This window comes from Camelus ferus, chromosome 10 (genome assembly GCF_009834535.1).
Source record: "Camelus ferus isolate YT-003-E chromosome 10, BCGSAC_Cfer_1.0, whole genome shotgun sequence".
Lineage (NCBI taxonomy): Eukaryota > Metazoa > Chordata > Mammalia > Artiodactyla > Camelidae > Camelus > Camelus ferus.
In genome coordinates this window covers 56,210,918-56,228,099 of record NC_045705.1, presented here as the reverse complement: position 1 = coordinate 56,228,099, position 17,182 = coordinate 56,210,918, and the positions used below count along the sequence as shown (strand labels likewise).

At 35.7% G+C, this 17,182-nt stretch overlaps 2 protein-coding genes across 2 annotated transcripts; both read left to right on the top strand.

The window, feature by feature from the left end:
• Positions 1-2,203: 2,203 nt before the first annotated feature.
• LOC102518606 (olfactory receptor 51L1) lies at positions 2,204-3,151 on the top strand. Its single transcript, XM_006183091.2, has one exon. It carries the CDS (start codon positions 2,204-2,206, stop codon positions 3,149-3,151), a length of 948 nt encoding a protein of 315 aa, XP_006183153.2.
• Positions 3,152-9,133: 5,982 nt separating this feature from the next.
• LOC102518367 (olfactory receptor 51G2) lies at positions 9,134-10,275 on the top strand. The gene has a single exon (XM_006183090.2). The coding sequence runs from the start codon at positions 9,334-9,336 to the stop codon at positions 10,273-10,275; it is 942 nt and encodes a 313-aa protein (XP_006183152.1). The 5' UTR covers positions 9,134-9,333.
• The last annotated feature ends 6,907 nt before the right edge of the window (positions 10,276-17,182 follow it).

The window sequence follows — 17,182 nt, the reverse complement described above, 5'->3', positions numbered from 1 at the left end:
ATAAGCTGAGACTTGAATAGGAAATAGAACAAAATTTATGGGTGAGGATAAGGAAGATGTGGTATACACACACACACACACACACACACACAGGAATATTACTCAGCCATAAAAAAGAATGAAATAATACCATTTGCAGCAACATGGATGGACCTAGAGACGATCACATTAAGTGAAGTAAGTCAGATAGAGAAAGACAAATATCATAAAATATCTCTTATAGGTGGAATCTTAAAAAAATGACACAAATGAACTTATTTACAAACCAGAAATAGACTCACAGACATAGAAAACAAACTATTATTACCAAAGGGGAAAGGGGTAGGGGAGGGATAAATTAGGAGTTTGGGATTAACATATACACACCACCATATATAAAATAGATAAAAAACAAGGACCTACTGTATAGCACAGGGAACTATATTCAATATCTTGAAATAACCTATAATGGAAAATAATCTAATAATTTTCTAATTAATCTATATATATAATTGAATCACTTTGCTGTACACCCAAAACTAACACAACATTGTAAACCAACTATACATCAATAAAAACAAAGAAAGTCAACTAGGGCTTTAGTAAATTCTGAAGACTAGGAAAGAAGTGTTGCTTGGAGGTAAAGAAAAATAAATGTGTTGAGCAAGTATTCTGCCTGGTAGATGCAGAAGACAGTGAGTAGCTGACTGCTTCATCCAAGCCAGGGGTCCCAGTTAAAGCTCAGTGTAGCCTGCTTGGGGCTGGAGAAGAGTACCAGAGAGACATCAGACTCTTAGAGGATGGGGATGGCCAGACTGGAGGAAAAAGGGAGAAAGCAGCAAATCCTTCTGAGAATGGCTGGGTATTTCCTTCTGTTTCTCAGGTACAGATGCTAAGCCAAAGTCCTCATTGGAATTACAGATTGTTTAGCTTGAGAACTTTCAGTTTTTTAGTGGTTAGAGACTAAGTGTCTATAGGAAGAATGAGAGAGATGCTGAGACATTGCAGTGAAGGTATCTGAAGTCAATGAAGTCTAGACACTAAAGGAGCACATTAGTGAAGAATTTTCTCCAGGACAGTCAATGGGGCTGGACACAGCTAACATAAGGAAACAGAGAACTGAAGGGACAGAGAATCCCATAGGGCTTAGCTGCTGTGCCCAATGCCATCAACACGGGGTACAGCAAGGACAGCATTCAGCAGAGGCAATCGCAATGAAGATTGCTCAAGGAGAGTAAAGCCAGACGTTAGAATTGCATTTTCAAAAGGGAAAAAGAACTTGGTTGTTTCTGAGAGCCACTGATGGTGAGTACTTAGAGCTGCATTTATGAGATTGTTTTGGGTTCAAGGAGGTAGGTGCAAAGGGGCATAAAAATTAGAAAGACGTTTAATATTTTATTGAATATTTTTAAAAATGTGATTATGTATCAGCCTCATTTTGAGAGAAAAAATAAGCAAGAAATGACAAATAGAAATGAAGTGGATATATTACACATTATTACTAATTTAAGACACATAATATATAATAGATGTCTAAACTAAATATATACATTTTTTATTTTAATATTATTTTGTGTGCAGGCAGATAGGAAGAGCTTTAATAGTTACATTGTGACCTTATGATATATATATATATATATATATATATATATATTCTTTTTCATGCCCTCTTTTCATATAATGGGTACTGAATTTTATTAAAATATTAAATATTTTTAACATTATAAATTATTATATAAGTATGTATAAGTATTAAATAAGTAGGAAGCGAAATTATGTTGAGTCCTTAGGACAAATTCTGTTGTCAGGAATTAAAAGATAGCCTAGAAACAATCAAGGTTAACTCAAGAACATTACTGGCTGGAAGCTTATGCAAATCCAGAGACATTTACTCTGACTTTTCTCTGTTTGTAATTTTATAATACATAGTAAAGATTTCTTTCTCTAATCTTTTGCTGCTTAAATTTTTTAGTGTCCTCAATGCAAAGCCATCAAAGTTCTTGTCAGAAATGACCAGATTTCTGTAGTACACACTTTTGCTCTAGAATTTGGTGCTCATTACTACCGGGAAATGTTTCTTACCTAAGAACTGTAACTCCTTCCTTCCTCAGCGGGATTAGAGGAAAGATGTATCCTGACTGCTCTACTTATGCTCACAAGGGATGACTCTGAGGGACAAAAAAGGCTAACAGAAAATATTCCTCACTCTTTGCCAAGGGTCACCATGGTGGTCTGGAGTAACAATGATACTATGGAGCCTATATTTATTCTGAGGGGTTTTCCTGGACTAGAGTATGTTCATTCCTGGCTCTCAATCCCATTCTGTCTTGCATACTTGTTAGCATTTATTGGTAATGTTAGCATCCTCTCTGTCATTTGGACAGAGTCTTCCCTCCAGCAGCCCATGTATTACTTTCTTTCCATCTTGGCACTAACTGACCTAGGTTTGTCCTTGTCCACACTTCCCACCATGCTTGCTGTGTTATGTTTGGATGCTCGGGAGATTCGGGCAAGTGTTTGCTATGTTCAGCTCTTCTTCATCCATACATTCACATTCCTGGAGTCCTCAGTGCTGCTGGCCATGGCCTTTGACCGTTTCATTGCTATCTGCCGTCCACTGCACTACACCACCATCCTCACCAACAGTGTAATAGGCAAGATTGGTTTGACCTGCTTGCTAAGAAGCATGGGAGTTGTACTGCCCACACCTTTGCTACTGAGACAGTATCACTACTGCCACATCAATGCCCTCTCCCACGCCTTCTGTTTGCACCAGGATGTTCTGAAACTATCCTGCTCGGATGCCAGCATCAACAGTGTTTATGGACTGTGCGTAGTTATTGCCACACTGGGTGTGGATTCAGTCTTTATACTTCTTTCTTATGTCCTAATTCTGAAGGCTGTGCTGGGCATTGCATCTCGTGAAGAACAGCTAAAGGCACTCAACACATGTGTATCCCATATCTGCGTGGTACTCATCTTCTTTGTGCCAGTTATTGGGGTATCAATGGTCCATCGCTTTGGGAAGTATTTGTCTCCCATTGTCCACATCCTCATGGCTGACATATACTTGCTTCTCCCCCCATTGCTGAACCCTGTTGTCTACAGTGTCAGGACAAAGCAGATTCGTCTAGGAATTCTCCGCAAGTTTGGACTAAGGAGGAAGCTTTAAGTAACCTCTATCCTCCAGGTTTTCCACTGAAAAGATCTTGGGGCAGCTGTTTGAGTAGATGAGAAGTAAACTATCTGAAGCTTGATCATCTGGTTAAATGTCTAATTTCTTCACTTCCTAGATATGTGATCTCAGTTAACCATCAATCCTTATGAGATTCAGATTTTTTCATAGCCAAATTGTAAGTATGGCCTTTTCTAGCCCCAAGATAATTATGAAGCATACAATAGACAATGTATGTAAAAGAGATTGTTTTTGAAAACTGTACATTTTGTTAATATTATTACATTGTTATTAATGATAATAGCAATATTTTCCTTATGTAACTATGTTTACATAGTTTCTCATGTTTATGACCTAAACTCAGAAATCAGCTTCTCTTTTTCTAATACATTTGCCCATATTTTGTTTCTCATGCCAAAATGTCATAACTTTTTATGAAAATATTTATGGATTCTTAGGGCAAGTTTGGAACTTGAGTTCCTAGAAGGACTTTGAACTGCTTCTGTCCTGTTGGGTATGGAATAAGTCTTCACCTCATCACTGGGTGATGTGTTCTTTCTCCCAATGCCACTGTAGATCTATCTGCTTCTTCAACTCACCAGCAAATACTGAGACAGACACACAGGAGTTGCCCAAGAAAGCCTGATAGTGTATATCTAAACATCTGGGCAAATGTGTACATTTCCTCCTCAGTACTATAGCTCAGGATTTCATGTCTTCATCTATGAGTAGATTGGGAGTTGTGCATGATAACCATCCTCATCTCTTAATAACATTTTCTCCTCTTGTGCTACATGTCTGTGTGGATCTTTAATATCTTCTTTCTCAATTCTTTTATTGTTGATAATCCATTACTTTTTTCTTCTTCATTAAGATGATTTACACATATGCTTTTGTTGGTGACATTTTATTATTTTATATATATTCACCTTTCTTTTCAGCTGTATTACAAATTTTTTAAGCATGGGGTCATGACTGCTATTCTAACACATCACTATAGGGCTGGTATTCCCCAGCTGTCATGAGTGCTCATAAATAGTTGTAAGTATAAATACTATTGCTTATTCATGAATCTAGTAAAAAAATATACTGAGAAGTATCAAATACCTATTGTAGCAATTACTATTTTCAATACTGTATATATAAAAAAATGGAATGCATGATCTTAATGTTAAAGAGTTAATGAAATGGTTCTCTTCTCTTATTCTTCTCCACTATGTGTTAGAACTTTTGAATATGTCTCACATGCAAATTTCTCTCTGTTCTATTTATTTGTTTGCCTTTTTTTTTAATCTTTTTTTTTTTTTGATACCCAATTTTGGATGTATAGCACCAGTTTATTTCAGAGAAAGTTTGCTCTTTCCCAAATAAAGTGCCTTGAGGAAAAGAGCCATGGTTTCTATTTCCTGCTGCCTGTATTATGTTCAATAAACAAATTGACTCAGGAAACAAAACGAACTCCAACAGCCAATAAGAAGAGTTAAGAAATGCTCAGTATTAGGATATGAAATTCAAATACTTTTCCATGTAATAATCAGTTTTCATTAAGTCACACATTTTAAGCCATATCACTCTCCATTGTCAACTTTCACACACCCTCCACATGAACTCTTTGAACCAAGATCAATGATGAACTTGTGTTCCTGTGAACATATCATGTTAAGAAAATGAAAGCTTCCCAGATTTCCTATCATACACACACACACACACACACACACACATATACATACATTGACACTATCTAATTCCTTTATAATGTGAATTAATTAAAGATAATTTAAGTATGGATGACACTTAAATATAAAATAAATATCAACTGCTCTCCTTAAATACATTTAAATAGTTTTCTTTGGTAAAGAAAACTTATTCTGAGATAGAACATTGCCCTATTCATTCCCTCATCAGCTCAGTGAACAATGCTTATAAAATTTATTTAAGAGAAAGATGAATGTAGCTATGGAAATATATGGTAATGATATGTGAAAAATAAGATATTAAACAAGATTTGGGAAAATTATGTTATCCTGGAATACTAGGAATAAGGAATTAGTAATCTTCAAGAAAATAATGAACAAAGCAACTAATCATTTAACCAAAACTTACTGAATTAGATGGAGGTAAAAAGAGTTTAAAAATATCAGACAGATTATCAGTTGGTTTTCTTATTTATATTCTCCCTAGACTATTTCAGTCTTATTAATATTTTATGACTAATAAGATAAGAGAGCTAGTTCTCCCAAACCAAACCCATTTGATATGTTAGAATGTCAACATGTTAAATTAATATGTGGAATGCAGCTTTTCTAAACTAGATGCATACTTCCCAAGGGAAGAGAGTTTCCTTTCTGAAAATAAGTATACATGGAAATCTAAATCATGGTTAAAAGGCTGCCTGATAGTCATGAGACCAGACCCAGAGAAATTAGTCTTACTATTTAATTACTTAATGGCTACGAAATTTGATGTACTCTTTGAAAATACTTGCCAGGGTTTTTGAAAACAGTTTAAGGTCAGGGCACAAAATACAGGGTCAGAGAATTGATAGACTGGCAGAATACTATGAATAAATACTTTAATAACAAATCTGTATCAAAGGAACAGATAATCAACTTCTGATTATTTGTTATTCAGTATTTAATATATTCTAAATGCTATATATATATATACTAACTCATTTAACATTAAAAAATAGGAGACAGATAAAATTATTATGCAATCATTGTATACATAAGGAAACAGAGGCAAAAATGGCTAAGTAATATTTTCCAGGTTACAAAGTCAAGGAATGCCAGAATGAGATCCAAAGATAAGGGCCTCTAGATCTACAGTCCTTGCTCCTTCCTATCATGGTTCTAGAGTTCATGCTGTTTGCCTTTATATTACCCTGGGATTGGAAATTTGGCGTGATCACCTCATTTCCCTGAGCAGAAGACAGTCTTCCAATGACCATGACATTATTTATCTTCCCTAGAGGTCACATTAAGAAAAAGATTGGTCCTGAAGGAATGGAGTAGTCAAAAGGAGACATGCAGATTACAGTAGTTAAAGCACAGAAGTGTAGTGCTGATAAAGCACCTAGCTGGATAGAATCAAAGATGCTGAACCCAAAAATATCCTATCTTGGCCCTGGAGTTGCTGAAGGAGAAACGGATGTCCCACTTGGTCACACCCATGCTTCCTTGAAGAACTATCAGCATTAGGATCCACTGTGGTTTTGATTCTTCTCTTATGCCCAATTTCAGTGAGCTTCTCTACCTACGAGAAACGCTATGCTTTGCAGACTGGAGACCCAGCCAACCTACAGCAAGATAAATGGCTATCTATCCTGACGGAAGGCTTCTGAGGTGTAAAGTATGAGTAACAGATTAATACTCAATATATTTGAAGAATTCAGGAAATAGAAAGGAAAGTCAACAGGTAGGACTAACCATTGCTCTTGTGAAATCACTGTTTTGGGATAGGTTAGAGGTGCGGGTTGCCATTTCCCTGAAGGGGCCATACTATCCTCTTCAAAGCTACTCAGGAGAGCTCTGGGATGGATGCCACTGTAAACTCAAGTCCAGGCATAGATAGTACATATAATGGGAATCCATGTATTAAAACCTCTGGGCTCTGAAATCATTGCTATCTGATATTAACTAAAAACTGTAATGTTAAAAATAATGATGAAGATGATGATGATGATTTGAATACCTCCTCTATCTCATTCTCAAGTAAATTATACACACTTAGCAATATTACAGGCCAAAAAGGGAATTAGGCAAAATAATTCTGAAGAGAAGCCCTGAGGAGTAACATCTTTAACAAGTGATAACTTGGGCACTCCAGGTCATACCCGCTTTTGGATCACTGTGGTACAGGGCTGATGTGCTTAAGATTATGGCTACTTCAGCATCTCCATTAACATTTTGCTTCACTGAAGCCCAAAGTATCTCCTAGATCTCAGACACTGTGACAAAATTAGATATATTTTCTTAAGTCTCTTAAATATTATATAAATTATATATATATATATATATATATATATATATATATATATATAATAAGAAATACAATTCCTAGTTTGCTCAAAGAGATTTATTCATCTCTCCAAAGTGATGGAGATGTGAATGACATTTATCATCAGAATTTCTGTGACCCTAGAGGAGCAGCCACCGAAAGCAGAGTGCTTATGGCTATAGCCAATAGACTCCTATATGGAAAAAGGATTATGAATATCCTAAGTCAGAGACTTTTCTATGAAGAAGTAGGAGAAAGTGATCTAAAGGGGAAGACCTGGCATACCTGGGCAGGGTGGAGTTTCTGAAGGTATTCAAAGATTTGAGGAAGGGTATCAAGAAAGAAGAAAATAATTGTGTGCAAGAGCTAAAGTGATGGCAGTTATTGTTCCATGTTGATTAAGGGGACAGGAGAAGTTTGTGACCAAAAAAGCGATGAAGGTAAGGGAGGTGTATGAAGACCAGTACTGCCTATTATGTGATGATTAGTATAGTACATAAATCACAGGACAAGAATATATAAAGAATTCTTCCTACTGAATCCGCTCCTCAAAAGAAAGAAGAAGTGGTGTCAGACTGGAAAAGTTACCATGACCCCCATGGAGGGTTAAGAAATTAGTTTTTTTAAAAAAGTCTGTCAGAGGAAACTATAAAGTATAATTATATATTAATGGAACAAAATAGATTGGGGGCCATATGAATTTGGGGAAAACTCTGGGAATTTTGGCAAATACGCTAAGTGAAAAATTTTATCGCTGTTTGATGCCCAGAGTAACAGGAATTGGATGGCCAGCATGTTGCTAAGTAATGGGAGTCTCCATGGTTCCCACTACAATGCCTCATCTTCTCCAGCCCCGGGTAAACTCTGCCTCTTGTGTGGCCTACAGTGCGTTCCATCTCTTGAGCACCTGAGCCCCAAGCACTGAGGCTCTTACACTCTTCTTATAACATGCCATGAGTTCCTTTTGTGGTAGTTTCGATTTTTTTCCCCTAGGAACATTTTTTTTTTTCTCTCTCTCTCTCTCCTTGCTCTACGAGGCATCTTTTCAAATTCTCTTAGTAGGGGTAACTTCCCTTTTGACAACCTTCTATGAAGCCCAGTATACCACTGGCTTCTCAACACACATACCTCAAATGTATCCTAATTTTACCCTCTAGTTTCCCCAACTTTTCACGCAGGTCCTCCTGAATTTTTGTTTGTTTCAATAAATGACATCAAAATCTACCAAATAACTTGTCCTGGGTTTCTTTCCTTTTCTCATTCTCAGCATGTGATAACTATTATTTTGGGTTTTTTTTTTTCTCCCCATATAACTTTTGTGTCTATTTATCCTTTATCATACCCACTATTACATTTGCTTTCATCCTTTTGTTTTTAAGTTATTACTCTAACAGCCTCTTAAAGGATTTCCCTGCCTTCTCTTTTGTCTACATTTAGACCATTCTTAACATTGATTGTAGTTTGACAGTGATAGAATATAAATCTGATCAAATACTTTACTTTTTGTTAGAATGACTATCTTGTGTCTTCTAAGATTTAAGTCCAAGCATTTTATATTTATACATTAGTTCCCTCAGAAATTCTGATCCATTTCTATTCAGTCTTAGCTCCAACAACCATCTGAAGAGCCACCCTACCTTATACCTTTGCTGAAATATATTCACTTACACTTGTAATACTAATATCTTTCTGCATTTACAGGGGTGTCAATCAGCACAGAATGTCTTACATAGCCTTTTGTTTCTATCTAACTCATATTTGTCATTTGAGACTTAATTCAAGAATTACCTTCAGTAAATCTTCCCTGACCTCCTAGGGTCAGGTTTTCTCTTACTGTGTTTTAAAGGACCTTGCCTTAAACTAATGATTTATTTTAATTTTAGCACTCTCTATCCACTAGGTTGTAAATATTTGAAGGCATTTCTTGTATATTTCTTTATATTTAACACTACCAGATTTCCTTTAAGAAAACATGTTCTCAATAAATGTGCAATAAAGAGTAAAATAATTGGTAAAATAATACAGGTGGTAATTATATATAATGAGCAGAGGCATGATTGAAAACAGTAAATGGAGCAGCATGCATCAGAGCATTGCTTCTTTTTGCAATACTGACATTTACCCTAATTGTCCCATGTTCTTGTCTCCCCATATAGACTGAAGGTACTTCCATCAGCACAATGTCTGTCTTCAATAGCTCTGCCCTATACCCTCGCTTCCTCCTGACAGGCCTCTCAGGCCTTGAAAGCAGATATGGCTTGATTTCGCTCCCCATCTTCTTGGTTTACGCCACCTCCACTGCAGGGAACATTACCATTCTATTTATCATCAGAACTGAGCCTTCCCTCCACCAACCAATGTATTACTTTCTATCAATGCTGGCACTTACTGACCTGGGCCTATCCACTACAACCTTGCCTACCATGTTAGGTGTCTTCTGGTTCCATGCCCGGGAGATCTCCTTCAATGCTTGCCTGGTCCAGATGTACTTCATTCATGTTTTCTCAATTATTGAGTCAGCTGTGCTGTTGGCCATGGCCTTTGACCGCTTGGTAGCAATTCGAGAGCCCCTGCGCTATGCAACCATTCTAACCAATGATGTAATCATTGGGATTGCTTTGGTAATTGCTGGAAGGGCTTTGGCTCTGGTCTTTCCAGCTTCCTTTCTCCTAAAGAAGCTCCAATATCATCCTGTCAATGTTCTCTCCTACCCCTTCTGCCTGCACCAAGATCTTATAAAGACAACTGTATCCAGCCGTCGAGTGAGCAGCATCTATGGCCTCATGGTGGTCATCTGCTCCATGGGACTTGATTCAGTGCTCCTCCTCCTCTCCTATATCCTCATCCTTGGCACAGTGTTGAGTATAGCCTCCATGACAGAGAGGATGAAAGCCCTCAATACCTGCATCTCCCACATTTGTGCTGTACTCACCTTCTATACACCAATGATTGGGTTATCGATGATCCATCGCTATGGGAAGCATGCTTCCCCAATTGTCCATGTGCTAATGGCTAATGTTTACTTGCTGGTGCCACCCTTCATGAACCCCATTGTCTACAGTGTCAAGACCAAGCAGATTCGTGACAGAATCCTCAAGAAATTCAAGCAACAGAAAGTTTAGGTGAAAGAGACCCTAAAACACAACTTTTCTTCCCCTACTTTTATATTAGTGAGAGTATTTCATACTAACGTAGATATTTGAATTGAAATATTATCAATAATATTTTAAGATACTAGATAGAAACCTCAGTAATAGCAATCTGTATCTTTTCAGTATAGAGAATAAAGGCATGGTTTTGTTCTATATTCATGTTGACATATTAGAGAATATTGTCACTAAACCCAGGTTAGGCTATTTAGCAGAGCTATAACTTTCCTTTTAATAATTAGCAATCAATGTTTGTGAAACTAAAAGAGTCACCACATCAACCATCTAGTGAAGTTATTGGTTACACTTCAGAAGGTCCTCAATTTATGAAAAAAAAGTGGATTTCAAGATGACTCAAGTGCTAATATAGACTCTGTAGTCTAGATCAACAATATTTCCCCACAAAAATGGACCTTAAAATGAAAATATTTTTAAAGCATTTAAAATTTTTCTGTTTAAGAGAGAAAAAAAAAATATTTCCAGCAGGAAAGACTTCTATCAAAAGAAAATGATAACTGAATGAATCTCAGCACACTTCAGAAGTATGAAAGGAAGGCAACTTGGGCCAAAATAATTGAATTGATTTGGGTAGCTCTCAGATAATCCAGAAACAATAATGTTTCTGTGTCTAGGAACCTACAGAGGTCTTTCTTCTCTGAGTAGTAGGGACACTTCTGAGACCCAGATTTCTATCCATTTTCTGCTTGCTTTTAATCTGTTACTGAAAGAGAGATGTTAAAGGCTCTAAATATTATGATGGATTTCTATTTCTCCTTGTTATTCTTTCAGTTTTACCCTAGGTATTTAGATGCTTTGTTGTTAGGTGCATAAATATTAAGATTTGTTCTGTTTTCTTGGAAATCACTTTATCAAAACGTAATGCCCTTCTTTATCCTTGATAATTTTTCTCATTTTAAAGTATGTCTTTTCTGAAATTAATATAACTTTTCCAGCTTTCTTTTAATTAGCATTAGCATGGTATATCTTTCTCCATTCCTTTATTTAAAAAGTACATACTTTTAGGGGCCTAGTTTGCTAAGTACTGTTTTACTTACATTTTAAAATTTTAACAGCTTTCTCAGATATAATTTGCACACTATGCAACTCACCCATTTAAAGTATACGATTCACTGTTTTTAAATATATTAACAGATATGTGTAATCATCAAAATAGGCAACTGTTTTATCTTCTCAAAAAAATTTCACACACTAGCTATCACCTCTATCCCATATCCTCCGTCTAGTCCTGATGAATCATAAATCTACTTTCTGGCTCAATAGATTTCCCTACTCTGGACTTCCTTATGAATGCAATAATAAATAATGTGGTATTTTGTGGCTGTTTTCTTTCACTTAGCATACTGATGTAGCCTGTATCTGTACTTTGGTTCTTTTCATGGCTGAATAACATTTCACTTTATGGTGTTATGTAAATGAATTAAAGATAGCCCCTGTACATTGATCTGTATATTGTTTACTTCTTCAACAAATAGGACCTTGAGTTCAAGCCCATTGGCACCAAATTGAAATGCTTCACATTCAATTGCTTCAAATACATTCCAAACAGACACAATGACAACCATAAAGAAACTGCTTGATTGGTATACTTCACAAAACTGTACCCAACTTCTGCTAGCTATAGATAAGACAAACCCTGGGATTATAAAAGATTCCAAATCACTGCTGCCCTCCAGGGCTCTCTGACCCAGAGACTACCTTCCATGCCACTGAAAGATAATATCAAGAAACATATGCCCCTGTCTAATTACCCTCTGCTCCAGGATTTTCCTTGCCCTTTTCCCCTTGGAGTGATGGCACTGGCCACTACCTCTGGAAAGTCTCCTGCTGTGTGGGACTTGCCCTACCATACAAGCTGTCAAAGTGCTGCCCAAGAAATCTCAGTGTGTGCTACTGCCATCTTGTGGTCAAACCTTTTCCTTGATCACTCCCCAAATCCTCAAACTCATCAAAATGTGTATCACACATTTTGTTTATCATTCAGATAGTTGATGAACATTTGGTTTATTTCCACCTTCTGGCTACTATCAATAATGTTGAGATATATATTCTTGTATATATTTTTTGTGTGGACATGTAATTTCATTTCTCTTGGCTATTTACTTCAGAGTGGAATTACTGGATTATATAGTAACTCGAATTTTTAATTGTTTGTAGAATTGCCAGACTTTTCTAAAGTAGTTTTAAATTTTACATTTTCACTGGCAGTGTATAAGGGTTCTAATTTCTCCATATCCTCATTAACACTTGTTCTTATTTGACTCTTTTATTCTAACTGTTCTAGTGGGTATAAAATAATATTTCACTGTGGCTTCAATTTTCATTTCACTGATGACCAATAATGTCAAGCATCATTTCATGTGTTTTTTGGCTATTTGTATCATTTCCTTAAAAACTGTGTATTCACAAATGGCCAATAGACACATGAAAAATGCTCAATATCACTATTTATCCAGAGAAATGCAAATCAAAACTACAATGAGGTATCACCTCACACCAGTCAGAATGCTCATCATTGAGAAGTCCACAAATGACAAATGATGGAGAAGGTATGGAGAAAAGGGAACCCTCCTACACTGTTGGTGGGAATGTAGTTTGGTGCAGCCATTATGGAAAAAAAACAGTACGGAGATTCCTCAAAAGACTAAAAATAGATACAGCAATCTCACTCCTGGGCATATATCTGGAGGGAATTCTAATTCGAAAAGATACATGCACCCCAATGTTCCCAATGTTCATAGCAGCACTATTTCCAATAGCCAAGACATGGAAACCATTCACAGATAATTGGATAAAGAAGTTGTGGTATATTTATACAATGGAATACTACTCAGCCATTAAAAGAATAAAATAATGCCATTTGCAGCAACATGGATGGACCTGGTAATCGTCATTCTAAATGAAGTAAGCCAGAAAGAGGAAAAAAATACTATATGATATCACATATGTGGAATCTAAAAAAAGAAAGATATTAATGAACTTATTTACAAAACAGAAACAGACTCACAGACATAGAAAACAAACTTATGGTTATCAGAGGGGGAAGAGGGTGGGAAGGGATGAATTGGGGGTTCAAGATTTGCAGATACTAACTACTATATATATGTATATATATATATATAATAGATATACAACAAGTTTCTTCTGTATAGCACAAGGAACTACATTCAATATCTTGTATTAACCTATAATGAAAAAGAATATGAAAACGAATATATGTATGTAAATGTATGACTGAAATATTATGCTGTACACCAGAAATTGACACAACATTGTAAACTGGTTATACGTCAATAAAAAAAGAGAAGTGTCTATTCAAGTCCCTTGACCATTGAAAATTTTTTTGTCTTTTTATTATTTTATATATTCTAGATATAAGGCTCTTATCATATATGATTTGCAGGTATTTTCCCCCATTTCCTGGGTTGTCATATCACTTTCTTGGTGGTATCCTTTCCTTTGGAGCACAAAATATTTTAATTTTGATGAAGTCCATTTTTTTTTCTTTTGTAGTTCATGCTTTTGGTGTCATATATTAAAAACCTCTGCCAAATCTGAGATCATAAAAATTTACCTTTACATTTTGTTCTAAGAAAGTTTTGTAGTTTTATCTCTTGCATTTATATCTTTGATCTATTTTTAGTTCATTTTTGAAATGGTGTAATCTTCTTTTTCCTTTGCATACAGCTATCTAGTATTCCTAGCATTTATTGAAATGGTGTTTTCACATTGAATGGTCTTGGCATCCTTGTTGAAAATTGGTTGACCATACATATATACATTTGTTCCTAGAGTCTCAATTCTATTCCATTGATATGTTTTGTCTATCTTTATGTTTAGAACTAAATTGTCTTGATCACAGTTGCTTTGCAGTAAGTTTTGAAATCTGGAAATGTGAGTTGTCTTTTTTTATTCTTCTTTAATAGGATTGTTTTTCACCATTCTGTGTCTTGCAATTTCATAAGAAGTTTAGAATAAGCTTGTCATTTTGCACAAGGAAGTCAACTATGATTTTGTTAAGGATTTTATTGAATTTGTAGATCAGCTGAGAAGTACTGCCATCTTAACATGGTTAAATCTTATTTCTTCACATGGGATTTTTCCCACTAATAAATGGAAATTGTCTTAAAGATCTTTTTTAAAAAATATTTTTGATGATCTTCTCTAATTTCATTCATTAATGTTTTGATATTTTCCTAGTATAAGTTTTTCACTTTCTTGTTAAATTTTTTCTGAATATTTAACTATTTTTGATACTGTTATAAATTGAATTATTTTATTAAATTCTTTTTTATATTGTTCATTGCAAGTGTATATAAATATAATTGATTTTCCTATATCAAACTTGTATCCTGCCACTTTGTTTGTCTCATTAGGTCTAATAGTCTTTTAGTAGATTCTAAATAGTCTAACAGTAGATTCATTAAGAGTTCCTATAGAAAAGATTATATCATCTTTTTTTTTTCACTGTTTAAGGAATTTTTATTAAAGCAAGAATTTTATAATCCAAATTACGTTTCCTTGCTCAGTTATCAATTCTGTTATTTAAAACAGAAGTGACATTCTGAGCTATTCCACAGTAAAGAATTACAAAATTAAAGAAAGGAATGCTTTAAATTTTTGTACTTTGCTGAAAATTCTTTTTTCCAGGGTCTATAAAACATTAATTTGTTTTTACATTTTACTATTTTTTTTGTAGCTTTTTTGTTGTTTTTAAATCAATATGTAATCTAGGACTAGCATTATGTTTGCTAGACCTGGCATTTGCTCAGTACATAAGGTTCAAAGTTTCCTTTCCTTTTTTTATTTATTTTATATTTTGCAATGTTTTTTCCCCACAATATTTAAGTCTTTTGATGTTTAGGTATTTTTCTTCTGTGAAGCATGAGTTTCTTTTTCGTGGTCCCTGGTCAGTTTTAAACAGCTGGACCACCAGTGGCTCCGTTAACTGCTTTCTGGGCAGCCTCTTTAGCTTGGTGGCCTTGTGGCACAGCTACAGCTTCATCAGCTTTAGAATGGAGAGACTCTGGAGACTCGAGCATGTGAAGAAGCTCTGAATTTGATATAGAAATAGATACCTAAAGGCACAGTTATACACTGTGAAACTGCTCTAAGATTTTTCACATGGTACTCACAATCATGGAAAAGAGGAGCATAATTCCGCCAGAGAGACAGAGGAGGCTTAAGATTTGTCCACAGATCGAATTTACCCTTTATAGGATGCTGAATGACTCTCCTTTGCTCCACTCAACTTTGAGAGTTCATCTTTCAGGGAGTTTTTTTTCCCTCTGAGTACAGCTTGCTGAGCTGGATTCCACAGAGGCTTCTGGACCACTGGGAAAGTATCAGAGAGGCATGAATAGACGCTGTAGGTTGGGGTACATTGGTGTGTCTATACATCAGTGAATCTCCGGTAACTTCGTACCTCCTGTTTTTTGTTTACTCTGATGTGTGGACCGATGACCTCTCTACTCATTTGCTGGTAAGTTTCTTGTTGTTCACAGCTGCTATCTTTCTTTGTACCAGCTCAAGCAACATTTCTCATATTATCTAGCTGACTGCGGTCTTCCAGTGATTAGGATGGGTATTATCAGACCAATCTTATAAAAAGTCCAACAATTTCTGCAGAAACATTGATGGAATTTCATGTCCTGATAACCCATGTAAATCAAATAGGTTCTAGGCCAGAATCATCATCTGATCACAGAAAGAAATTCAGAGTCAGGTTGCTGGACCTCGCTCTGGGGTGACATAATTGCAGAGTGTAAAGTTATTGTCTTACATTATTGTCATTGTCTTACATATATTGTTAGTATAAGTTGTTTAAAATGCAAGACCACTAAATTTGCAGTGGTTATCAATCAGAAAACAATAATGACCATTTGGAGTTTTCCTCTCTATAGTCTGTCCTAAGACAGCATGCTTTCAGTTAGTTTTAAATCTTTATATTTTCCTCTCTTAATTAACAAGAAAGCAACTTCACTGTTCTAACAAAAAGCTACCTATTACTAGTTCATGAATTTTAATAAATCATGTAAAGGTGAATTTTGTACAAATTCCATTTAATCATTTAATTTTCAGATAGAGGACTCTAAGCTGAGGATACAATTTTCATTAATTCAGCTAATGTCAATGTATATAAAAATTATATATGATTATATGGGATACCATATACAGGGAGGAGGAAAAGCAGCAGTAAAATTATCACCAAAAGGACACTACTCACTGAGTTATTATTACTCTAATTACATAGTTAGCCCTTGACCTAAATTTTGTAAACTCATTTATGTTCACTAGTCAAGGTTAAAACAAGGAAGCAAACTAATGAGAGCAAAACAAACAAACAAACAACCCCCCCCCCACCAAAACACAACTGGATTTCCAAACAGAAGCAACAACAGATGTTGCTCAAGTTTTGTAATATCAAAAATTTCAAATTCTTTCCTAGGGTGCCCCATGTAAAACTAAAAAGTAATTATTGCTTTATATGCATCAAGGCACTCTTTCATTTCAGATTATCTTCTGAAGCAATAACATGGAAGCAGAGAACATTATGACAGGTGTGTTTAGGGGCTAATCAACCCACCTGGTAGCAACATTGGACTTAAGTGGGGAGCAGGGCTGACCAGGAGGCTGGAAGTGTGTGTACCTGACAAGGAAGTGGGCAGGGCTTTGCACGTCAGTCAGTGTGTTTGACTTTGGGAAGAGGGGGTTATTCTGATTTTCTTAAGAGAAGACAGAAGACAAAACTAACATTACAGGAAGACAAGCCTGGCACCTGGCACAAAGACACTGTGGAGACATACGGCTTCCTCTGATAGTAGTGGTGAGTTCCTTCTAAACATAAATGTAATAGCTATTG